Here is a 27,332-nt window from a genome sequence, read left to right on the forward strand (position 1 = left end):
TAAAAAAAAAACGCCTTAATTGTATCGTTATCACTTAAGAATTAGTAATTATGTTTATAATTATAACCTCAACTAAAATAGTTAAAAATGGAAAATTAAAAAACAAAGTAATGATTAATTAATGAATTAATTATATTAATAAATTATAATTATTAGCGTATTGTTCGGATAATTAAGAAACAATAATAATAATAATAACAATAACAATTTAAAATTTACCATAACCACTTATCGATTAATATCTTTAGCTCCGTTGATATCGAAAAAAATTATAATGATAATTAATAATAACTAAAATTAAAATGAAATGATAAATTTAAAAAATAATATTAGGTTCGCACAGCATTTAATATTTAATAAATCAATGGGTAAATATGACTATAATATACTTTTATAATTTATTAAAATAATATTGAATAAAACCGTGTATTAATAATAATGATAATAATTATAATAATTATAATTATAATGTACTTTATAATTATGTCATTAATGACAAATTGACTACATTATTTTTCACATATATCTATATCTATATAATATTAATAATAAAAAAAATCTATTTAATTAATGGAAACAAAAAAATAAACATATTCAAATATTATACATAATTATTAATTATATATAACAATTAAAATGTTAATTAAAGTAACACAGTTTTCTTACGCCCTTTAATACATTTAAAACAATATAATTAAAGTATTTTAACTTTTACGATATTGATTAATTAATTAATTAGTTAATTGATTGATGAATTTATGAATTAATCAATCAATTACTCTGAAAATATTTAATAAATAATTTTTAAATAAATGGGACATGATTAATGTGAGACATAAGATTATTAATATATTCACAGTAGAATTAATTAAAAATAAAATTATTATAAATTCTGTCATTTTTCTCTTATTAATTATTAATTTAATTAAAATTATTAATAATACTTTGGAAATATTACCCTGATATTTTAAGTTTCGTTTAAGAATTACAGATATGGATAAATTTTGATGGTAAATAGTAATAGTATTTATGATTATTAACTGATAAAAAAAATATAAATAAAATAAGAAATAACGATGTGTCAAATGCTGCAATTATCATTATATTAATTAATTAATAAATACTGATAAATTAAAATACAAATTAATTATTATTATTAATTAATAATTATAATTAGAGGGTGTATTTTTTTAATCAATTAAAAAACATTTCCAATTACAATTCTTATACTTTTTTTTTATTTATCCTTTCTCAAAGTAAAGTTTATTTCTGTTGGGTTTGTAATTTTTTAAATTTTCTCACTAAAAAATTTCTTTCGTAAAATTAAAAGTTTACTTTTATATTGTTATTAAATTCAATGATTCATATTTTTTATTAAAAACAATCGTCTAATTTCTCAGCGGGAAGTTTAAAAAAAACTTTATTTAAGGTAAAAGCCTCATACCCGCTCACTTTTCATTGGAGTGAAATTAAATCACTCAATATAAATGATTAAATAAAATGAAAAACCACATTTATTATTTTTTGAAACTTCGAGTATTAGAATAAAATTTAAGTTTGAAGAATAATGTTGATTAATTATTAATTTTTTAAAGAAGGTCCTTGAGTGTACCCATAGTCGCTCATTAAAAGTTGCGATGTACCATTACTCGATCGACACATGGCCCTTTAGTCGCTCAAAGACAATAACAATTAAATTATGATAAGTTTATTAATTTGAAAAATAATTTATAAATTATACTACTTTATTCTTGCATAATATAAAATTTCATAAATTTTGAAAATGTATTTAAGATATAGTTATAAAAATTTTTTTAAAATTTGCCGTAACTTAAATTTAATTTAATGAATGAACGTTAAAGTAAGAAATTCCCGGCTGAGCGCGATTTTGAAAATAGCCATTTAATTTAAATTTATAATCTATTATAAAATAATTTGCTACTTCATATTTTAATATATTTAGATTCACAAATAATTATCAATAATAATATTTTTAGTTGTAATTTTTTTTAATGAAAAATATAAACGAACGCCTTAAACAGTTAAAGTGAGCGACTAATGGTACAGAACGGGTATAGGGGATTTTACCTTTCTTATTATCTTTAACTTTAAATATTGTAATTAATTAAATTGATAAATTTATTACTGCCGTATTGGGTTTAACTAAAGCTTTGATTCTTTGATGAGGTTATTAGATATTTTAAGATTTCTTTAATTATAAAAATATAAAGAAATTTAAGTATGCTAAGACATTTTTCAACTTGTAAGACTTTAGTCTTAAACTCTGCTCTACTTAGTCATTTTTTTCCAAATATCGATTACAATATTCCATTTTAAATTAATTAATTAAATTTTCATCGAGTCTTTAAAATAAAATTTTGAATATTTTAATTACCAAATTAAGAGCTTTTATTTTTAAATCAATAAATAATTAAAAGAGTATGAAAGATTTAATAGTATGACTGCTGTGAGATTGTGATTACAAATTAATTAATGAAACCAACTGATTGAAATAAATTTTAATTAATTAAAAAAAATCGAAAATTTTTCGGCAATAAATTAAAATACATAAGTTTTTTACAAATGTATTAATAAAATAAAACAGAATTTAAATTCCAGTTTTAAAATATTCAATAAATTCACCAAATTTAAGAAATAATTGATAATGATAATATATATGAGACAAATGGTTTAATTATTTCTAATTAAATTTAAATTGTAGGATTAGATGAAATATCGTGTTGACTTATTGAATTTCTAAGTAATTCGATTATTAATTATATTAATTAAATTTTTGACTTAACGCAAAGTTTCGTAAACTATTAAGAACTTAAGTGTCGAGGTAATAATGAAAATAACAAATGACGTAACATGACTACCGATAATTGTGTTCTCATAAATCATAATTAAACAGTACTTTTAACTCAAGTGAAAAATTTGATTAGTAATAAATTTATTAATTAATTAAATGTTAATTGGATTTATAAGGAGATACCGATAACGAACAAGCCGTCGTAAGAGTGATTTATTCAAAAAAATGGTATGAATTTTAGTGTGATTGGAATTTAAATTATTAAATGATTAACTTAAATTAAATATAATTATTCAATTAAGTGAATAATATGCCCGCGAATTTTTCTACCAGATGCAATTTAAAATATAAATCATTAAATATTTGAAGTAACAATGACCTCAGATTTATAAATTAACTTTATTAATTAATTACAATATAAGATATTAATAAATTTTACAGTTTATTTGACAATATAGTAATTTTTTATGAAATATTTATCAATATAGGGCACGAATAAAACGATTTTTGATTTGATGGTAGCCCTTGCCTTCGGCTTGGGAAGCCAAGTTCGCTTTTGTCTGTAATCGTATACAAAAAAAATAGATTTCTTGCTTCAAAAAAATTTTTTCTCGATCCAAGAATATTTTGGTTTTCAATTCATGATACGAAAAATTTTCTTTGCCGGGTTAAAATTCATTTCGTCAAGAAATTATGTTTTTTGTTTATTGTCACCCAATATATCATTCAATTACTAACTAAAATTTGATAACATTATTTTGAATCAGAGGTAATATTTCCATATTAACTTGGAAAAATGTCAGAATATTTTTAATTAATATTTAATAAGAGAAGAATTTATTGACAAATAGAGCTGAGAGATTTATTTATAATTTTTTCGGTATTAAGGAATAAGAATAATGAATTAAATGCCAGCGAAAATTAAACATAATTATAATAATTGTGTACTAGATATAATTATACTTTCCATCCAAATATAAATATACAACAACTACATAATAAGGTTAAGATATTTTTTTATTATTGAAAACAAACATAAAAACATGTTGTAACATTTAAAAATAATTTTTTACTACATATAATTTAAATTAACGTAACATGCATAACTTAAATTAATGTATTTATTATACATTTTAAGGCTAATTTTAATACGAAATTTATTTATGATAATTGTTAATTAACAATAAGAATTTATTTTTTTTGGTTAAAGGTAATTATAAAGACTAAGTAATTTACATATAAATTTAAATAGTTATTAATATTTTTAATATCTTATTCTTATTCCTTATTCATTTACATTTGAATTCCGTTAATCGAAAAAAAATTTCTAAACCTATTAATTCAAAGACTTATGGTTCATAATTTCATACATATTTTTAAAATTTTCATACTCTAAGGGCATTCTTAAAATACCCCCTTCCGCTTTTTGAAAATATTCAATTAATTTGAACTGCCATAATTGTATTAAAATTTGATTAATTAATTAAACAAAAAATTAAGCATGATTTTAAAAAACAAAACTTGCAATTTCACTAAGGTATAAATTTTTAAAAAATCATGTCAATATAATTCAAATTTTCAAATTTTGCGAGCTAAAATTTATTTACCAAATTTCGATTAACTCCTAATTGATAACAACTGTAAGCAATTTTTTTAAAAATCCATGTCTTAGCGAAATTACAACCAGGTTGTCCTTTTTTCAATTATTGCTTCAATTATTATTTAATTAATTAATAGATTAATACACGGAAAAATAAAACTGGAATAGTCACAGAATAAAATGTAAAAACCAGCCCGTCATATAAAAAATTACAAAAGTTAAAATGTATACTGCAATTTTTAAATTTTATCCTGTAAAAAATTAGTAAACTTAATTCATTTTCAAACTGTAATATTTCATACTTAAAATTTAAAACTTACTGTGTGGCGCCAAACTGTAACTTTTACAGTTTCGTTTATGAACCGCTGCGTTATTTGAAAATTTCTTTTGAAGAAAAGAAAAGTATCTTCTAAAATTTTATTTTTTCCGTGTAGTTGGTTATATGACTAAATATCAGATGATATTATGTCGTGTGAAATTTAGTCGTGACACCATAAAAGTTTGATACAATTATGACAATTGAAAGTCATTGAATATTTTTAAAAAGTATGGGGGGTGAGATAGTCTGAAAATACCCATAATTATATAAAAGTCATATATTTGTATGTTTGAACCCTAACCTATACATTATTCGCCATTTTGCGTCAGCTGTTAAATTAAAAAAAAAAAAAAATCTCTCACTCTAATAACAATAATACAGAATAATAAAACAATTTATCAATATAAAATTAATCAGAAATTTAATTATAATTAAAATATTAAATATTATAGATGATATACTATTAACATATAAATTTACGTAAATAACATTACATATATTAATGAAGCAGATAATGATTGATTAAATAATAAAACAATATATTTATAAGTATATATATTTATATAGTATAAATAAATATATATACATCTATAAATGATTAATGATGTTTACTAGTGGTCTTATTAATTAATTGATACTTAAGATATTGAATATTCTATTCTATAATCATACACTTAATATTATTATTACTATTGTATGTAAAAGTGATAAGTTGATTATAACTATAATATTAATTAGGAAGAGATGAAAAGAAAACAAACAAAGTTGATATAATTACTCGTAAACAATTAAATGCATACTGATATAGCTTACGAAAATTAATGATTTAAATGATAGATTAAATAATAACATTATTGAAAATAATTATATTTGCTATTATCAATTGCATCGTAAACTCTATCCTTTATCCTATTAATTATACTATTTTTAAATTAACTATTTCTTAAAATATCTGTAGTATAATCTTATTATTTCTGGTTTTAATAAGTTCTATATTTTTTATTCAAGTCTTAAAACACTGCACACTTCGATGCTTTTAGAAAAATTATTTATAATAATTAATTATTTGTGATAATAATTAATAAATTAGTGATTTTTTTTTTTTTTATAAAAAGTGGATCAGTGAGCGACTGAATGTGAGTGTCTGTCGCTAATTATAATTTTTTTTACGCTTTTGATATTTTACTAGATTGGGCAAGAAATAGAAATTTTATAGGAAAGGTAAATTTTAGACAATGGGAAAATTTTGACTCAAATTTTTAAAAATCTGCTTTATTATAATTTAATTTTCGGCAAATTTTTTTTTGCTGTATGAATCTATAAATTATTATTGTTTTTGTATTGAATTGTTTAAAGTTGATTTTATTTTTTTTTTCTTTTATTGTGGATTTTCGAGGCCGTCCACTACTTATATTTTTAAAATTTTTAATGAATTAGCAAATTTAATTTAAAAAAGTGCAGTGTTTTATGCATTAAAATAGTTTCTTATAAATAAAAAAATATGAGATGTTACACTTAAAAAAAAAAAAAGGCCTTTATTATATTTCTGATACACGTTTAAAAAATCGGTTTCGATAAAAATTTACTGTCTATTTCTCAAAAAATTTTCACACAAAATTCAGTCACAATTTCATAATTAAACCTATAGATTTAATAATCATTTTTCACATAATTTTACAAAATCATACATCGCAAAATTTAAAGCTGCATTTTCATGAGGGGGTCGGAACAAACTGTGTATAAGTAACCAAAAAACAATTTTTTTTAATATGCAGTTTCCAAAAAAGCAAAATTTCATGAACTCAAAACCACTTTTATAGAAAAACCTTTTCTTCATGATTTATATAACCTCTTCATGTAATTAAATATATATAGAACATATTTACCGTTACATATATTATTGCCGCAATGTAATATCATACATTTCTTTTTTTTTTTAATGCGTATACCAGTCGTTTGCTCCGCGCGCCTTTGGCTCCTGCACAAAATTAAACCCTGTTTTCATGAAAACGTTTACTAAGCTTTCATTAATTACTACAATAATTCAAAATAAATCTATTTTATCATTAAAAAAAAAAAAAAAAAAAAAAAATACATAAATATATTGTATATATTATCATCTTCATTTATTAATTCAATATCTCAAATAATTTTTAAAATTATTGCCGTCTATATTTTCTTTATTTGTGACATCTCTTATTTAATTTTGAAAATATTAAAAAATTAAGGAACTATTTATAGATTAAATAATAATTTATTAAATGATCTTAACAATAAGATACTCATAGTAAACTAAAATTAAGATCTATTAGTACGGTATTAGATGGTATTAAAAAATTAAAATTTTGTTTATAATTTAAAATGATTAATTTCATTAATAATATATTTATATAACTAGTGATATATTATTAATAAGTAGTTAATAATTATTATTTAACTAAATTTTATTTAGAAAATAATATATAAATCGTAGTTAATTTATAAATTTTATTTATTTATTTATTTATATGATAAATAATATTAATAGTAGGTTATTAATTAGTTTTGCTGATTCAATAAGGTCGTTATAAGGCTTAAAATAATTACAATAAGTATAAAAAATAATTAGACTTAAAATATATCTATTTAATTATTAGTATATTAATTAATAATTAAATTAATTAATTAATTAATTAATAATGAACTTTAATCGCTTGGCGTACGAATCGAAAAAAAATTTTCTTTTGTTTTTTGTTTTTGTTTATTCTCACAGAAGTAACTTCCGCAAAAGTAAAAACAGATTATGGAAGCATGACATTAGTATCGAACGGAGATGTAGCTCCAGGTCCTCAACGATTTTCCCTGTCCCAACACTCGAATTATCATCCTTACAGACGCTAGGCTTTGAACACAGAGGAACTGAATTGAGTTGTCTCACAAGTGTCGAAACTTAAGAAGAAGTAATTAAATAAGGAAAAATTTTACAAAATTTAAATTTTAATTTAAACTTTTTTTTTTCTTTTTTTTTTACTCCTACTCATAAGATAAATTTATTTCATAAGATAAGACAATAACGATAACTTTTTTTTTATTCATAAATTTAGAGGCTTTAAAAATAATTAAATATTAAATGTATTAATATTTATAGTTAAATTTTTATGAAAATATTTACAGTTCGCTATTCAAATTTTACGTTTCAATGTTTTTTTTTCTTTAAAAAAATTATAATTAATTAACAAAAATGCGATGGCTGTGAAATTATTTTTTTCCATACATTAGAATTATAAATTCAAATGCTCATTAACATAATGGTTAATTCATAAGTTTTTTTTTTGGTTTATTTTAATTTCTTCTTAATTAAAAATTAATTGCAATTAATGTAGAATTAATTGATTTAAGTATAAAAAAAAAAATTGGTTGTAAAATCAAAAAATAAAAGTAATTTTGGCCGTGATTATTTTACAGATTTTAATTAAATCTGTAATAAAAAAATTATAAAATAATACGCCAGTAGAATTTATTAATTTTCCAAATTTAATATATTAACATAACATTTTTTTTTTTAAATTCAAATAATTTTAGCGGCAAATTCAATCTGATCAAGTATCAGCACTAATAACAAATTAAATATATATATGTATATATATTTTAAAAATTTGAAAAATTAAAATTAATGGAACTAAAATTTGTTAATTAACATAAAAAATTAAATTTATTTAATTAAGATAAAAAATATGTAGTGTAGAAATTCACTAAAACTGACGATAACAAGAAATATCTATTGTTTACCCAACCATTTATTTTTCATACTTAATCAACATCAACCCTTTTACCTTCATCTATATTCCAGTATTCTTTATTTACTCCGCCCATTAATAACTTAAGGAACGTCTGAGAAAGTTTCGTTAGCGCGGCAGCTAAAGGGTTAAATATTTTAATTGCTTTTACGTATATTTTTTCTTACAAGTGTTCTGTAAATAAAAGTATATAAAATACTAAAATATCTTCATAAAAATTTAAGGATCTGACCTAGTATCTAAAAACAACGATAATTTTTATCTAAAACTGAGAAAAGTTAAATAATAAATATTTTGTTATCACTAAATAATAATAACATTGATTATAAAAAATAAAGTATTAATGGTAAAAATTTAAAAATACCCTCTGGATTCAATGCCTAAACCCTTAGTATTTAAAAATGTCTAATCGTGACAACTTTTTATTTTGCTTCTTAATTAAATCCTATTTATGTTTTAATCGAGTCTTTATACTACTCTGGTAGAAATTTTCCCGGGTGTGCTCGATTACAAAACAGCATTCAGTTGAGGGTCAATTGATTTTTTTATTGCATGATCCTTGAGTGCCTGGAAGGGGTCAAACTGTGGTCTGATCATTAAGTACCTGAATGCGCTAATTTTTGCTGATTAAATACCCGAGTGTACTGGCAAATATTCAGTTTAATTGTAAAATAAATTACCCAGTTGCGATCGATTTGAATAACGGAAGAATCAAGAAATTTCAGTCGGTCAGAAAAAATAATTAAAATTTTTTTTTTTCAAGATCCTCACTTAAATATACTTTTATTAGTCACTTGTTTAATGATCTCTTCTTTTAAATTTTTAATTATCTGAACTTATAAAATTGATTTTTGAAAATTTTAACTTCCCTCCAAAAAAATCTCAACTTTTAATTGTTATAGTAAAATATTATTAAATAATAAAAAAAAGAAAAAATTATTTTACTCTGTTCAGAAAAGTAATTTCTTAATTAACAATGATCCTGAAGTTAGCAGTCAAAAATTTTCAGTTTGTTTTTTTAACAAATTAATAAAAAAAAAGAAATAACTAAAAATATGCACATGTAGAAAATGAAAAAAACTTTAGGTGCAATTTTTCCAAATATTTTTTTTTTTCATAACTTATCATTTTTAAAAACATTCAAAAGTTATCATCCGTTAGCTAACTTCAAGATCGTAATTAATAAAAGTTCAAACTAGCTATCCTTAAAATTTTTCAGTCCATATTTTCAAAATTAACTTTTCCAAATATTATTATATCGAACACTCATTTCAAACATTCAAAAATATTTTTATTAATTAAATATACATCCAAATAATAATTAATTATTTATCTCGACTGTTGTCCAAAACATTTTATATTTTCTTAATTACTAATTTCGAAATTAGTCAAAAAGTTTTTTCTTACTCAGATACAAATCATATGATTTTGCGCCGCCATTTTGACCGCCATCTTGTCACTGCCCTCCATTACAGTAAAATATCAAGCTGGCCATTAATCGCCATATTTACGCTCAATTTAATATCTACGCACCCGGTTCGAATTTCTGCTCGAGTTTAATTACAATATTTATTTACTTTAAGTTGTTTAATATATTAATTTTTTTTCCCACTATAGTTACAGTTTAAAAATAATAATAATATTATAATATTTAGAAGTATTACGTTGTTTTTTATAAAATATTAACAGGCATACGTTATGGCACTACAAATCTAAGTAATGTTCCTGCTGCTCCAGGAACAACAGACATCCATATCAGTGGACCAAAGCGGGCTGGTTACTCAACAGCTCCAAATAATACCAGCAAATTTCATCCCTATGGCCGTTAGAAGACATCAAATTTTAAAAAAATAACTATAAAAAAACTATTCATCGCAACACATTCTAATAATTACTACCAAGATAAATTTTAATTAATTAAATAATTAAGTACCATTTTTATTATTATCATTATTAATTTTTTTTGTCATACTTCATACATTTTTGAGTTCATTTTTTTTTAATGTATAAGTTAATTAATTGCAGTTAATAGTAGGATTTTTAAAAATAGTTATTTAAATCTTCCTTATTAATTAAGGGGGCGTTTATTATTTTAATCAAAAGTTATAATTACGTACAGAATTAATTGATGTTAATGACTAGTTTATATCAAGTGTTATTTATTAACGACAAAAAAAAAATCATAAAACCATCCATTAAATAATTAATATTAATTAATATATGTATTTATATTGATTAATATCTTCCTACTATTGTAATTAATTGATTAATTAATTATATATTATAGTTGATAATATAATGGTAATATTAATGATAATATTTTTGTTATTATTAAGGATTAATAGTAATAAATAAAATAATAATAATTATTATAAATACAAGCGTTATAATACCGTTGATTTATCACAGACAACTTGATATGAGTGAAAAACAAATTGAGAAATTGATTCAGTTAATTAATATTAATAAATCCACATTTTTAATATATCATTTTTTTTTATTAATCCAAGTCTCCAATAATTAAAAAAAAAATCTATTGTCTATTAAAATATTTCATTAATCATTTTTCGAATTACATATATATGATATATATAATTATATATATATATATATATTCTAATAGCCACACCTTCTATTAAAAAATTTGCTATTTAGTATTTTTCATCAGATTAACGTCAACTTAACGTCATTTTGCTGTTCCAAGTTTGAACCGCAATATGAGTATAATATGAACATCAAATTGATGTAAATTTAAAGTCGTAATATGAATGAAAAAGTTGCCTTCAAGTTGTATAAAAAAAAGTTAAAAAGCAGAAGTTAATTTGAAGATTAGAATTTTCGGGTTTTAGATTTTTAGTTACGTTAAAAATAATTAATAAATTAATAGATATATAAAATTTTTTAATTACTTAAAAATTGGCCAGATTTGAATTTGACAGCAAGTTGTATGAAAAAAATTGAATGAGAAAAATTTTACTTCTAAATCGACTACAAGTTACCATCAATTTGCATAAACTTTTTGCAGTCAACTTGACATCTTATTTTAGTTTTGGATTTCTGTTAACTTGAAATCAAAATGGCTATCAGAGCATATATATATATATATATATATATATATATATATATATATGTATAAAATAATAAGTGAGTTTTAGTAGACAATAATAAAACTTGAAAATAAATGAAAGCTATTTTATACATTAATATATCTATTTATTTTTAATTATTTATACATTTAATTTAAATATATACATATATGATTATTTAGGTTATTAAATTTATTACTATCTATATATTCCGTAGAGTCTATTAAAAATAAGGTGATCATATTTGTATATTTTATAATTTTAAATTTATCGTGATGAAATTCGTAAAAAAGAGATAAAAGAAGCCAACTAATATTTTTTTATTCATTTATTTTACGCGGATTATTTTAAATTGGTAGTTTTGTTGAAAAAGAAGTTTAAATTTATATATTTTTTTCGTGTTTAAAACTCAGTCTCTCTGGAAGGATTTACGTTACCGTACATTGATGACAACCTTTATTTCCAGATTTTTTTTTATTTTCTTGTTGATAATCTTCTTCATATTTTTTTCGAATCGAATCTGTTAAATTTATTTATTCATAAGAGCAATAAGTCATTAAAGTAAGTTTTATAATAATATATATATATATATATATATATATATATATATATATATATATATATATACATAATATAAATAAAAGAATAATTATTTATTAAGTGAACTAAATAATTTACAATAATTATTATAAATTAATTTTAAGTATTAATTACTTAATTATTTTTTTTTTTAAACTAGAGTAAGAACAAACTAAAAAATCATAATCATCATCATTAAAAATTATATACTAATTAATCTACATTAAAATATATATGTAACATATATGTGCGTACATATTTTTGAAAAACTTATGATACTGAAGTTATCTGACGTTTAATAATTTTTGATTTTTTTTAAACGATTAATTAAAAAAAAAAAAAAAAAACAAAATTAAAAAAATGCACCCATAGTTTTTTTAATTTCCTACAAGTCCATTTTTTTAATTTTTTTTTTTTTTTTTTTTTGTAACTGATTAGTTGAAATAAAAAATTTCAAAAATTGTCTGTTAACTTCAGGCTCAAAATATTAAATATGTTTACTAAATTTTGAATTTTTTTTAACATAAATGACGACATAAATTTTGTTGACATAAATGACGACATAAATTTTGTTGACATTTTTGTCGACATATATAATTATATATTTAATGTAGAAAAAATAAATTTCACATACATGTTGCGCATATATATATTTACGTGCGAATTAAATAAACAAAAAAAAAATAATGATTAATCTTTTTGATATCGGAGAATGTAGAATTTACCTGCAGTATTTTTTTTATCAATAGCACAAAGAGCTTGATATAGTTGTTCGTGTATTTGAGTATCAGGTGACAGATTCGAGGTCCAAATCATGAGCATTCGATGTCCATGCTCTTTGTAACTCGACGGACCTCAAAAAATATTTAATTAAATGTTATTTTATATTTCTCCAATATCTCTACGTCATTTAAAAAAAAAAATTCAATACAATTCTCCATAAAAAAAAAATTTATAATTTTTATCAGTTAATTAATTTTTTTTTTTTAATACTGATTACAACTCAGTCATCGTACGGGTTTGCAAGACAGTAAATCGTCTAAAGAAATTTTATTGAGTTTCTGTATGTTGAACAGCGTCGGTTATTTTTTATTTAAATTCAAAAAAAGTACCGCTAAAGTTTTCATGTTGTATTAAAAATTCACACAACGATTTTCTCGAGTGTTTTATAGTCTGCAAAAAAGTCTGGGAAAGTAAATTCATAAATTTTTAATTTTACAAGTTATAAATATTAAAAAAAAAAAGTTAATCAACTATTTAAATACATTTTTTAAAATACCGAAAAAGTTTTAAAAATACGCGCGCTTTTTTAAAATTCAAATTTAAAATTCTTTATACTTTTTTTTTATCAGCAAGCGCTACTCGGAATAATAATGATAATGTCCCAATTACTGATTTAAAAAAATATAATTTTGATTCAGTGATATATTTAATATATGTATGAGTACATGGATTGAAATATTGACAAAAAAAAAAATTAAATTTTAATGATAGTAAGAAAAAAAAAATAAAATAAATAAGCGAGAGCTTCAATAAATAGTGCTGGCAGTAATTGGTACATCTATATATTTCATTACCGCTTTACCTTATACGTTATTCAACATAAATAGGTATGCGTATATAAATAGACATACATATATATTTATAAAAAATAAATACCGTTATATTGATGTTCAATAGCTTGAATTTGTTCGTGCGTAAATGACCAATGAAGTGCAAGTTTCTTCCAATCACCAGATTCAAGATGTTTATAAGCTAATTTCCACAATATAGAACGTATGTGATCAGTTATTACCGATGCGCAATTAACGCTAATTGTACTCCAACGTGGCTCGTCATTCATTCTTTTTCTAACTACACCGTTTTCATCACTAACTGCAGCATCCTATTGAAAATAAAATTAAAAAAAAAAAAGAATATGAATTTAATTAATCGATTTGAAACCAAAGCTTATGAAATATTTTTTTTTAAATTACCGGGAATCCCAGTCTCGCGGTTTTTATAATCATATCGACGATTGCGGTAAAACTACCTCTTGCTGCAATATAAAGTGGCGTTCGCCCGCTCTGTAAATGAAATAAATATAAATATTCTATTTCATCATACCTGCGCCTAAAGTCGAAATTCCTGCCCTGTTTAGAGAGAAGAAAGTCGTTCTTTTCGTTTATGAAAAATCAAATGATAAAAACTAGCGCTAGTGTTCTTCTCTTAAACGGCGGGAAAAATTCAAATTTTTAAATGCAGATCTGGTGCAATCTAGTAAAAGCATCACGAAAGAAAATAAGACGTTCCAGTTCGCGCGTTTTTCACTCTCGCCTTCTCGGGTAGGCAATTACGTACTCGAATTTAAATCTACTTTTCTCCCTCGGTGTGCAATGTCCTATTTTACCATACCGGCACCGAGAGTTTAAATTCCTGCCCCGTTTGAAGGGAAGAAAGACGTTCTTTTCGTTTATGAGAAATCAAAATTAGCACTAGTGTCATTTTTCTCTTAAACGGCGGGAAAAATTCAAACCTTTAAATGCAGATCTAGTAAAAAATAGTAAACGCATCTCGGAGGAAAGTAAGAAGTTCTAATCCGCGTGTTTTTCACCATCGTCGGCTCGGATAGATAATAATTACGCATGCGAGTTGGAATGCCCTAGTTTCCTCCCTTGGTGGGTAATCTACTGTATCGGGTAGAAACTAATGAGTAATGACTAATGAGTTTTTTCCCTTGAGGATAAACTGATCAGTATCTGTCCACTTAATCTTATCGGTATGAAATCAGGTTCTTCTGAGTGCTTATGCAAATATTGAAATTCATAACTTCAATGGCTGTGTTTGGCTGAAGGTCCTGAGGGTCCTGAGTAAACTTAGCAAGATTTAGTATAGTAAATATGCTTTTACTGTACTATATCTTACGAAGTTTACTCAGGATTCAGTTCAGCCGTAGACGGCCAGTCCAGTTGATAGGGTAGAAGTACCGTTTGTGGCCACTTAATACTTAATACTTTATTTTAATTAACAAAAAATAATTTAGTAAGTTTTCATTGCAATAGTGTATTGACAGTATTTTCAAACACGAAAAATTTTTAGTGTCCAAAACTGGGTCTAAAGTGATCAAAAATGGTACCTGTACTACGAACATTAAAGTAAACGATCTAACACAAGTATAATGAATGATAAATGAATAAATACATAAATTAACAATGAGTTTTTAGTGATATTACTTTCTCTCTCTGTTCGATATTTGCACCAGCTGCCAGTAGGAGTTTGCAAACATCCGTGTGACCCATTTCCGCAGCGATGTGTATTGGAGTTTGTAGTTTCTGCGAGTAATAAAATAATAATCTTGTATAAATGTTTGAAATAATTGTAATTATAATGTATATTTTTTTTAGTATTTCCCTCTTGAGTTTTTAAATTTATTTAATCGCTTCCCACATATTTATCTATATATTTTTTTATACATTGTTTGCATTCAGTTTGTTTTAGTTTATTTCTACTTACCAGATTGAAACAATTTATGTCTGCGTTTTTTTTCAACAGTATTTCAATAGTATCTATTTGATTATTTTGACACGCTAAATGCAATGGCGTATTTCCAATCTGAAAATATATATTTTTCATTCCGTTATATTTTATTTATTCAAGAATAGAATTTAGTTTCATCAAGATTTTTTTTTTCAACAAATTAATAACAGAAAAAAAAAAAAAAAATAAAAAAATGCACATGTAGAAAATTAAAAAAACTATAAGTGCAATTTTTTAAAATATTTTTTTTTTTTTTATAATTTATCGTTTTGAAAACATTCAAAAAATTATTAGACGTCGATTACTTCAGTATCATAATTAATTAGATTAGATTTTATTTTTTCAACAAATTAATTACAGAAAAAAAAAAAAATAAAAAAATGCACATGTAGAAAATTAAAAAAACTACACGTGCAATTTTTTCAAGTATTTTTTTTTTTTCATAATTTGACGTTTTAAACAATTCAAAAAATTATTAGACGTCGGCTTACTTCAGTATCATAATTAATTAGATTGAACTTTTTTTTTATTAATTAAGAAACGCGCAATCAATTGAAAATTAAAAATAAATAAATTAACTCCTTACTCAATTAATCAGAACTTTTATAAAATTTGAACCCAGTAAGTTTTCTAAAAAAAAATAAGTATAATAATAAATAAAAATTGCTCTTACCTTGCACTGTTTATTAATAATATCAGGACAATAGTCAATAATAGATTCAAGTATTCCTTTACATCCTTGACTAGCGGCCATGTGCAATGACGTTAATCCATTGTCGTCAACAATATTACAATTAGCATTAGCATTCAAAAGTATTTGAACGATTCCCGTGTCCCTCATTCGCGTAGCAACGTGTAATGGACTGTAACCATCGTTGTCACGATCATTCAAATTAGATCCCAAGTTAATTAAAATTTCAACTGCCTCCATGTGTCCTTCCGCGCAAGCACAGTGTAGCGGAATTTGGCCTTTCTATCATAAATTTATAATTCATCTTATATTATTTTTTCCCACATACTTGGCATTTAATAATTCCATTATTTTATTTCAATTTTTTTTTTTTAACATTTATTATTAGATGACAACTTGGTTAAATTGTCAACTCACTTTATCTGTGGCATTCAATTTAATTTCCGGGATCCTTGACAATGCTTTTATTACATCCGGGTGTCCAGAAATTGCAGCATGATGGAGTGCCGTTGCGCCAGTATTGTCAGTTGCTTCGACATTTATAAACTCCATTACTTTTATCAAATAGTCTATTACTATACTACTATTTCCTCTCGCTCCGCACATCAATAGTGTATACTTTTTCTACAGATATATAAAAAATTTTTTTCATTTATTATGTAAATAATTACGCAGAAAAAAAGTATTTTTTTACGCAAAAAATTTTTACTCCCCCCAAGAAATTTTTTGCATTATGAATTCAAAACTTCTTTTCTCTAAGTGAATTACAAAAAAGCAAAAACTAAAAATATGCACATTTAGAAAATTTTAAAAACTACAGGTGCATTTTTTTCAAATATTTTTTTTTTTATAATTTATCGGTTAAAAAACAATCCAAAAATTATTAAATGCCAGCTAATTTCAGTATCATAATAATTTAATAATTCTTAAATTGGCAGACAATTAAAAATGTTCTGGTCTTTCAACAAATCAATTTTTAAAAAAACTAAAAATATGCACATGTAGAAAATGAAAAATGCTATATGTGCAATTTTTTTATTTATTTTTTTTTTTATAATTTATCATTTTTTAAACAGTCAAAAAATTATCAGACGTCGGCTAATTTCAATGCTGCAGATAGATCTAGATTTATTTAGATCTGGATCTAAAATTTTCAGAACTTTTTTTTGTAAGACTTAAAAATATTTTCGAAAAACGAACACTTAATTTTAGTTGTATAATTTACTTTATTTTAGCTAAAGATTTCCCTAAATCTTTAAATTTAAAAAATAAAATCTCAGATATAAATGACTTTTTTTTTGCCATACAATTTTATAGCAAACGACTTATACTGAGAGTGCTTATGAGCAAATTGCTCTGCACGTGTTTATTAGAGTGTAGATGATTATTATAAAAGTACATGTAACGTAATGTGCTTCTCTTCAATTGTAGAAATTTAACAACTAAAAGAGGTCGACCTGTGTAACACCTAATGTGTCGCACATGAGTTTTAAAATACTCAGTGACTTTTAAAAGACTCTTATATCGTGCTGGAAAAATCAATACGACAGATGACAAACGTCAATGGCTTCATTAATTCTTTTTTCATTCATTTATATTTTTTTTAAAATTTTTTTATAAATAAAAGCGCTAAAATTTTTTGTATTCTAAAAATTTAAATTATAGTAGTAAGTTAAGAATTTTTATTTTAATTTTAAAATTAATTAACAAAAAGAAAAAAAAATTAATATAAATGATTATTTTTTTTATTTTTTCATACCTTATTAACTGCGGCGACATTAGCACCGGCATCAACGAGCAGTTTGACAGCATCTAGATGGCCATACCAAGCAGCCATGTGTAAAGGTCGCATTCCGAACTGTTTTGTAACATCAAAGTGAATTTATTAGTTTTTTTCCATCATCACAATCACACCATTAAATAAAATAAAATAATTTAACTAATTAATTACATCCAATTATCACAACCGAACAAACAATCAACCAACCAATCAAAGACAAAGTCAAAAAGTTGCCATACTTTATTTAATAGTTACTTATTTTATTATATTTTATTTATCATACTTTATCTTGTGCTTCGATGTCACAGTTAGCTTTCATCAATAACTCAATTATCTCCGTATTTCCTCGTGAGGCTGCCCAATGAATCGGAGCTCTGCCATACTATTTATAATAATTCATTTTTTAAAAAATTAATATTAATAAATTTCCTTTTGATATTTATTTACAACTACAAAAAAACTATACTCCAAATATTTTGTTATCTCTAAACTTATATTTATTAATTACTTATAGTAGTATGTTCTCTAATAGGGACAGTAATTTTTATTTTTTAATTAATTCAAAAACATGACAAGGTAAACTATAATTTTTTTTTTAAAATTGTGTAGGGCAGCATTCGTGGCCACTTAATAAACCTAAAAATTTTTGAAAGCCAAAGGGTATATAATTTAAGTCATGCGTATTTAGGTTTGCAAAATTTTTAGCATTAAAATGTATACAAAATTGGCAGTGAAAAAAAAATATAAGAACTTTAAGCTCTAGAAAAATTTCCTGTCAAAAAGGCTTATAAAAATATGTCCTTTTTAAATTTTTAACCCGATGTATCATATACTAATTTACCACTACCTAATTTTCAAAATTTTTCAAATTTTTTTTTTCTTTTACAATTTTTTTTTTTTTATGCATTTAATAATTTTTCAAAAATTCATATACTTTTACGGCTGTCAAATTTATTTATTTTACTATACTACTAATTTGTAATTTAAATTTTTACTGAAATTGAAAAATTTTCTCAACTGTCTAATTAGTTTTTATTTTTTTTTTTATACGAAAATTTTTTATATTTTTACTTACGTTGTTTCGCGAATTAACGTCGACTGTTTCTTCAAGTACTTTTCTAACAGTCTCTGGTTCATTTTTGATAACTGCTTCATGCAATAATAAATCATTTTTCAATACTACAAAAAAAAAATGAATTAAATTAATTTTTATAAAATTACCTCAATCATTTATTTATTTTATTTAATTAAATTAAAAATTGTCACCAAGTTTTTACATAAAAAAGCTTATTATTAAATTAATTGTTTGCTCATTTGTACTGAAATTAATTTTCTGCCGTTCAATTGGTTACATAATTGCAAGTTTACTGATTTTTTTTTAATTACAATACAAGATTTGGATAAAACATGAAATTAATTATAGTAAATAATTTATAACAGTAAACAATTTAATTATTTTTATCAGCAATCAAAATGTGTAAAAAATGACCAGAGTAATTACGATATGATTAGTGTATAAAATTTTTATTACTAAGTAAGATACTTTGTTAAAAAAAAAAAATTGTATCTATATTTTTTTTTATTAAAATTCAAGTTGACCAAAAAGTTACCGATCAATAGCTTCCCTATTTTTAAAATACATGAGTATAAATATTTTATTTTACCTGTATATTAAAAAAAAAAAAAATGTTACATGTGAATTTATAAAAATTTATATTAGAAATTTATTAATAAAAATAAAATAATTTTGTAATGTAAAAATAAAGTTGAGTAAAAAAAAAAAGTGTATTTTTTATACCTCCAATAATGTAAGACTTATAAATGTGTTTGCAAAGATCAAATTGAAATATAAAAATTGAAATTTTCATGAGTTGATTGACGTATAAAATAAAAATTCAATAGAAAAAATTTAAATTTCAGCAGAACGTGCTTCCGAATAGTGAGAGAACAATTTTACAATAAATGCTCTTAGAAATATCTACATGTTACGCATTGATGACAAGTTACCAACGTAGCAATTTTTTTTTTTTTTTTTTTTTTTTTTTTTTTCAAGAGATGGAATTTTAACAAAAACGAATGGGATAAAATTGGAATAAAAAAAGTATCGATTGATAACATGAAATTTTTTTTAACAGTTTGAATTTTTTATATTCTTACGCTAGTTTATTTATTTATTAATTGTGTTTATTTATCTAAATTGACATTGAATACTTACTGCGAGTTTTTTGATTGTATGTATCATCATCAGTAGCTTCTGTATTTAAATTTAATGGCGGTGGAATTTTCATTTTTGTAGCACTTGATCTTATAAGATCACTCATTGTTCATCATTCATTTAATTCATTATTTATCTACAACTGTAATAAATTAATTTGTTAAATTGTAAAAATTTTGAATTGCCCGGGAAAATTTGAAAGTGCCAGGGAAAATTTAATAAATCCAATCCAAGTCAACGTGACTTTAATTTGATTTAAATTTTTAAGTTCAAATTTATACTGAGGTTCAAAACGGTAAGTGATGCCAAAATCAAGTTAACTAAGTCAAAAGCTAGTCCAATAAATCAAAATTGTTATTTTTTTATCCGGGAATATTTGGAGTGATTATGAATTTTATTTAAATTCCAATTCACTCTGTCACTCCACTGAAAAAAAATATTGCTGTAATAGCAATACCGAATACTCGGTATACGGAGTTTTTTTTCAGCGGGAATCCTTTGGAGTGGTCTGGATTTTATTTAAATCTACATTCACTCTGATTTGGACTTTTAATATTAAAATAACCGTTTTCGTACTAAATGCGTATTAAAATTTCGACAAAAATTTTCTTCTCATATTTACTACAATTTCAAAAATAGTATAAAAAAATAAAAAAAATTTTTAAAGTCCATGTTAAACATGAAAATAATTATCTAAAATAAATTAAATTTACATAAGTAATCTCGTAAAAAAATTAAAATACGAGGTTCGGCATAAAAAATAAGTACAAAAATACTGTAATGCGAGCGGATAAAAAATAATCCAAAAGGATTTTATTTAAATGGAAAAATTTTCAGTAGATTTTGTGTGCTTCCGTACAATGTGCGCTGATGGTACAGAATCTAATCGAATTTGTGATTAAATTACCATGGAACTTGTGAACGTTAGTGAATAATAACAAAATCCACTGAGAGTACAAGTTTAAAGGTACATATATATATAAATATATATGTATATAATAGCAGGTAGCACTAGAATGCGACAATAAATCGATGGTTTAAATTAATTAAACTTGTCACATGTACTAGGAAATATTCTATTAATTATGTTTATGATAGCTCAGTGTTAATTAATTACTATCTATTGTATCGAAATTAGGTCAGTTATTTTCACCTTCCTTTAATATTTATCACACAATATTACTGTTGTATAATAACGTCATACAATTTTTTGAGTTTTCAATTATCTAGTAACTAAAATCAGCAGAGAAACAATTTAACGGTTTGTTAAAAATTAGTTTGTTTCTCTGCTCAAAGGGATTTTATTTGCGCAATCAATTTTTTTACCCAGTGAATAAATATTCGTTAGAAACAGTGACAGTAATTATTAAATTGTGTAACTTGTTGAGGTCACAGAGGTCACTGAGAATAACAAGGGATTCGAAAATAGCTGGTGCGAATTCGCGGTTCACCGAAGCTTTGACGGTAAAACACTAAATCGAAAACTTTACGATCTCTGTGACTTTAATTAAAACTTTAATTATTTACTCTACTTTTTAATTATATTTTTTGGATGAAGATTTAATACTAGTTTTTTTTTTATTTTTTAAGTATTAATGAATACTAATTTATAATAAATATGTAAATGATATGACATTTAAATTTTTTACGAAATTTGCCGCCCACTGGGATCGAACTCGGGACCCGAGTCCTAATTACTGGACTACCACGAGCGCACATTAAATTCAATTTATTTTTATTAAATTTGCTGGTGAAATAGATTTTTTGGTTTTTTTTTTTTTTAAATCAGGAAATTTAAATTTTCAAGAATTTTTTTTTTTATCGTATTTTTGTTAAAATAAATTCGAACAGAAAATACGGATTTTTTGGCGCGAAAAATATTTTGAATTTTATATTAAAGATAAAAGATTTTTTAGAACTAGAAAAAAATTCTTGGGGCGGTAAAATTTTTTTTTGGAGTAAGTAAAAATTTTTCGCGCCAAAAAAATTCTTTTTTTTTTATGTAAAAAAAAAAAATGATTTTTTGTTAAATTACAAGTCGGGTATTAAATTAAAGCTAATGAACAATAGATTGTAAAAAATAAAAAATTTATTTAAATTAATTAAGTGAAAATATAAAAATTTAAATTTGAAACAAAATATTTATTTTATAAATATTTAATAATATTTTTTGAATCAATTTTATAAAATGTATAGAAACAGAAACTAATATTCATTAAATCGAAAAAAAAATACCTGAGATTTTGATAGCGATAAATTTTCCTCAACCGTGATATTAAAATTAAGGTAAGAATTTATGAGACTGACGTCCAAACACGCTCGGGTTGTATTATCTAAATTTTACGACTTTTCCTCGATGGTAATAAATAATTAAATAAAACTTTCACAATTTATTAGTTACCCTCAGAAAAATTTTAACTAAATTGCCATTCAACTTTTTATAAAGTTGTTACCGAATAAAACCCAATAGTATTTACAAAACAATGAACAAAAATAATAAGTTTAATTAAACTTTTTTTTGCTGTTTCATTGGAAAAAATCGACAAATAATCTACCCTTGATTGCAAACTTTTTAAACTTTCGACAAATATTTTATAAAAGTTTAACGGAAGTATAATTGAGATAAATTTGATGATCAATGATAATGATCAACATATAAATATATATATATATATATATATATATATATATTTAATACATAGATGATTTAAGGGACAAACAGATTGACAAGGGTGAAATAAACTGTCGGATATATATATATATATACCATATATATATATATATATATATATATATATATATATACCATATATATATATATATATATATATATATATATATATATATATATATATATATATATATATATATATATAAGGTAAATTTGTATTGTAAAGAAAATTGTCTTAGAATGCTTTTATATTGCTTTTTATCTGCACTCGTTTTACCGATTATATGCTTGTGGTTTTTCCATCCAGAAGTAAAAAAGATGAAAAGAAAAAAAATCGGAAGATATTTCTCAAGTTTCACAATTGACCCGACCTTAAATGGAAAACAAATAATTTTATTTTTATATTTTACTATTTATACACTTTAAAAAAAGTGGTGTTAAAAATGAACTCAATTTAACAGAGTGCGGTGTTAAAATGAAATAACACTGGTGTTATTGGCGGTGTTAAAGTGGTGTAAAAAAAAATTTCACGTAAAGAAATTAGTAATGAATATAGACTGAAAGAAATTTAAATTTTGCTGTGTACTTATTTAAATAATTTTTTATGTTATACGTAATTTATTTAAGAATTACACCATTTTATTCCCACCATTTCAATCACTAATAATTTAATTAATTAGTGATCGAGATAGTAAAAATATTCACAGAGTAAAATATTTTTAACACCAAAAAATATTTCAACACCGGTAAAAAATATTTACACCTGCGGCGGTGTTATTTTAAAACGGCTTTTGGTATTGAAATTTAACACCGAAAATTTAAATAAATCTACACCACCTGGACTTACACCGTTTTTTTTTAAGTTCAGATATATATAGTAATGATTTTTAAAAATTTAAATTAATTTTAATAAATTGAACTGAAAAGATAAAAAAATGAATTGATTTATCAAGTACCGAACTAGGGTAGAAAAATAAAAACTAAAGAAAATAAAATTATACAAAGAAAACTTTATCTCGGAAACTGAAATGTTGCATATTAACGAACATGCATGTCATATTATACTCATATGAATTTTTATTTTATTTCCACGTTCTCTGAGTTGTTAAACTAAAAAGTCCATAAGAACTAAACAAACAATCCCGCTCACTCTTGAAGCAATTTAGAATAGTTACTTTTTTTCATATAAAAGTTTATTACAAAAAAAAAAAATATGCAAATAATTAATTTCTTTTGTTTCGCGATTCGAAATTGCATTTGAAAATCTAAAGAAGTCTGTATTATATCAGACTTTTATTTTAATAATTTCTGTTTAACTTTCTTGTTCTTGTATTCTCATTTCCACTTTCCGGTTGCTTTTTTCGCCTTTCTGGTATAATACTGTCTACTCCTTACCAAGGCCTCATTGACCCTGTTTTAATAATCCATTGGTCGTAACATCAAAGTTTATTCCCAATGCAATCGCTATAGAGTCATTCTTTATTTACACAAACCCTTTTTTTTTTTTTTTTTTTGGATGCTATTTTATTAGACACTTTATCTACAAGTTCATGTTTATTTTTTTGCTGTCAACTCATAAATTCTACAAGAACTTTGATGAGCTTACTGTTTTTTAATTACAATAAATACATACATATATAGGGGGAAAATGGGACCGGTAAAAAAATAATGGATTTGTGGATTTTGATTCGGTGAATTTTTTTTTGTGCCGTAAGATGGACGGTGGAGTTGGATTTGAAATTTTCGAAAAAATCAAGATATACCTGCTAATAACATCAAAAAGGATATGGCACTCGTTATAAAGGATACAGTGGATTTTTCATGTATATCTTGACATAAAAACAAGAATTTCATATTCAAAATTTTTTAAAATATTAATTTATTTTTTGTGGATAAAAACTAATTTTTTCGAAAAATCCTGGAAATTTCAAACAGCCATAACTTCTAAACTAATTGACCGATTTAGCCCATCTTCGAACTTAATTGTGATAATCGCCCATAGAATAAGAGTGAAAAATTTCAGCAAGATCTGATAAGAATTGTCGCCGCAAAAAAAGTTATTTTATTTAAAAAAAATTTTATCTCATTATTGCGAACTCTTACAATAAAATTATGTACAAATATATGAGGTTTTTTTAAAGTTATGACATCACTCTATCAATCATTGTACGAAAATTAATGTAAAATATCAAATGTTTATTTGTCAAACATAAAAATTTAATTATTTAAAAATAAAATTTAAATTTGGCAAATACATCAATTCCATTTAGATTTCATTCCCTTTTAACTTTTTGACATATAGACTTTTGACAGCTGTCAGATTTTAAAAACACGTGTATTTGTACCGGCATAATAAATAAATAAATAAATAAATAAATAATAACAATTATTATTATTTTCATAAATAATTATGAGAAATAAAATTTAATTTTAATGATGAAACTTCGAATCAACTGATGTAAAAAAATGTTTTTTTTTTCACTATAGAGAATAAAGCGTTGATTTAAATTGTTATGAAGTAATTAAAAGTATCATATGAATGAAAAAAAGAAATGTATGGAAGAAAAACAAACTTTTTTATACTCGTATTGGTCTTCTGTATTCCCTCAGGTTAATGTCAAAATTGAATTTGAAAATAATTGGATGCTAAATAACAGTAATGTTTAAAAGTAAAAAATAATTTTATTTATCAATTTTAAAAATGATAATCTAATGTTATGTGTGTATGTTAGCAAAAATGACTATGTAATTATCGAATTAAATTAACGGTGAAAGTTAATCCTTGTGATGGTAGATCCTTTTAATTAGTCTTGAGATCAATTAGCGTAGTTTGAGTAACCCACGAGGTTACTGTAACTGACTTTATATAAATTATAAACTACTGTATTAAAACTTTTTGAACTATGTTACAAACTTATAATTAATATTTTTTTATTGTTTCAAAATTTCCGAGGAATTTTCATTGAAATAAAAAAAAAATTATGTCTCAGATTTTGATTGTAATTTTTCTGTTTGACTAAAAATTGAGTTAATTTTTGATAAAATATTAAAAAATTTAAATGATTTGAAAAGTATGAAAAATATATATTAATAAATGATAAAATTTTTTTCGCGCTAACGGAGATAAACTAAATATATATTTATATAAAACTCATACCATAACATCCAACTAGCTCTACAAATAATTTTCATTTATATATCATAGTCAATATTCCATCAGCACAATATAAATACCACATATATATAAAATTATTTCATTGACCAGAGTTGCGAGAGAGAGTTTAAACTTTAAAAACTAATTAAAACTTTCATGTGTGATTTTTTTTTATTTTCACGCAGTTATAAAAAAAAAAATAATGTCCTAATTTCGAGATTCTTAATTTTTCTAATTACTGATATTTAATCTTAATTAATGATAGACGATAATTATCTTCTTTTCTCATTAGCCGACATTTCATTAATTAAAAAAAATAACTTTACTTAGACTACAGAGAAACGAAATTTCAATGGATTTTAATCAACAATTTTTTTTTTTAAATTTATTTTTAAAAAAATATAAGAAGTTGGTAACAGAAAATGCTTTTGAAATTATAAATATGATGCTAAGACATGAACGCGCTTGATTATAAAGTTTAACTTTTTGATGTCAAAGAATATGTCTTGTAATTAACGCTCATTTATACGGAATTTAAAAATAAAAAAAAAAATATTTGATAAATATATGAAACTTACTTGACGCCGTTGATTGGATTTCGAGTTAATTACTTGCAATAATTAATTGTATTTTTTGTTGATAATTAAATTGACATTAAATTATAGACGCACTATAATTTTTTTTTGGAGGGTAAAATATAATTGATCGAGTTATAAATGGTATGGACGGCATGAGATGTGACATGCTACTAACCGAGAAGTCGGCCCTTGTGTTCTACAGGCGAATTTCATCCCCTGATCTGGATATACGCCGGCGCAGCTTCCAAACACGTGATACAGAATCATGCACTGGAATAAAATAATTAATGATAATTTCATTTATTTTATTTTATTTTTTCTCCTTACAATTTTTATTTTTATCTCGCTGTTTCATTAAATACACGTACACGTCATATTTTTATCTTGATTGCTCCTTTCATATAAATTGTGATTTATTTATTTCTGGATAATTCAAATAAATTAGATTTATATTTTAACATTCTAAATATTTTATGAAAACATCATTTATTTATTTTTTAACAATCGCCTTTCGTTTATCGAAGCAAATAATTTAATTATACAGCAGTATTAATT

General features: G+C 23.3%; 2 protein-coding genes across 9 annotated transcripts in view; one reads left to right on the plus strand and one right to left on the minus strand.

Annotated features, from left to right (window-relative positions):
- Window positions 1-10,449, plus strand: part of LOC103577111 (heterogeneous nuclear ribonucleoprotein 27C) — a 28,027-nt gene extending 17,578 nt beyond the window's left edge. For 4 of the 8 annotated variants that reach the window (XM_053739105.1, XM_008557615.3, XM_053739108.1 and 1 more), the window contains one exon: window positions 10,197-10,449. In XM_053739105.1, the coding sequence (XP_053595080.1) occupies window positions 10,197-10,336 (140 nt within the window). In that variant the 3' untranslated portion in view covers window positions 10,337-10,449. Of the gene's footprint in view, window positions 1-7,483; window positions 7,829-10,196 lie in introns of those variants that run through there. The other 4 variants (XM_053739107.1, XM_053739111.1, XM_053739106.1 and 1 more) reach the window with 3 other exon arrangements.
- Window positions 10,450-11,918: 1,469 nt separating this feature from the next.
- LOC103577112 (ankyrin repeat and death domain-containing protein 1A) lies at window positions 11,919-27,189 on the minus strand. The gene is made up of 13 exons (XM_014441627.2): window positions 26,953-27,189; window positions 20,375-20,516; window positions 19,235-19,338; window positions 18,443-18,541; window positions 18,139-18,237; window positions 16,797-17,003; window positions 16,362-16,661; window positions 15,665-15,763; window positions 15,385-15,483; window positions 14,149-14,238; window positions 13,832-14,057; window positions 12,898-13,026; window positions 11,919-12,113 (listed from the first exon to the last, which is right to left on the minus strand). Exons 2-13 carry the CDS (start codon window positions 20,478-20,480, stop codon window positions 12,022-12,024), a joined length of 1,650 nt encoding a protein of 549 aa, XP_014297113.1. The 5' UTR covers window positions 20,481-20,516; window positions 26,953-27,189; the 3' UTR covers window positions 11,919-12,021.
- Between the last annotated feature and the right edge of the window lie 143 nt (window positions 27,190-27,332).

This window comes from Microplitis demolitor, chromosome 5 (assembly GCF_026212275.2).
Source record: "Microplitis demolitor isolate Queensland-Clemson2020A chromosome 5, iyMicDemo2.1a, whole genome shotgun sequence".
Classification (NCBI taxonomy): Eukaryota; Metazoa; Arthropoda; class Insecta; order Hymenoptera; family Braconidae; genus Microplitis; species Microplitis demolitor.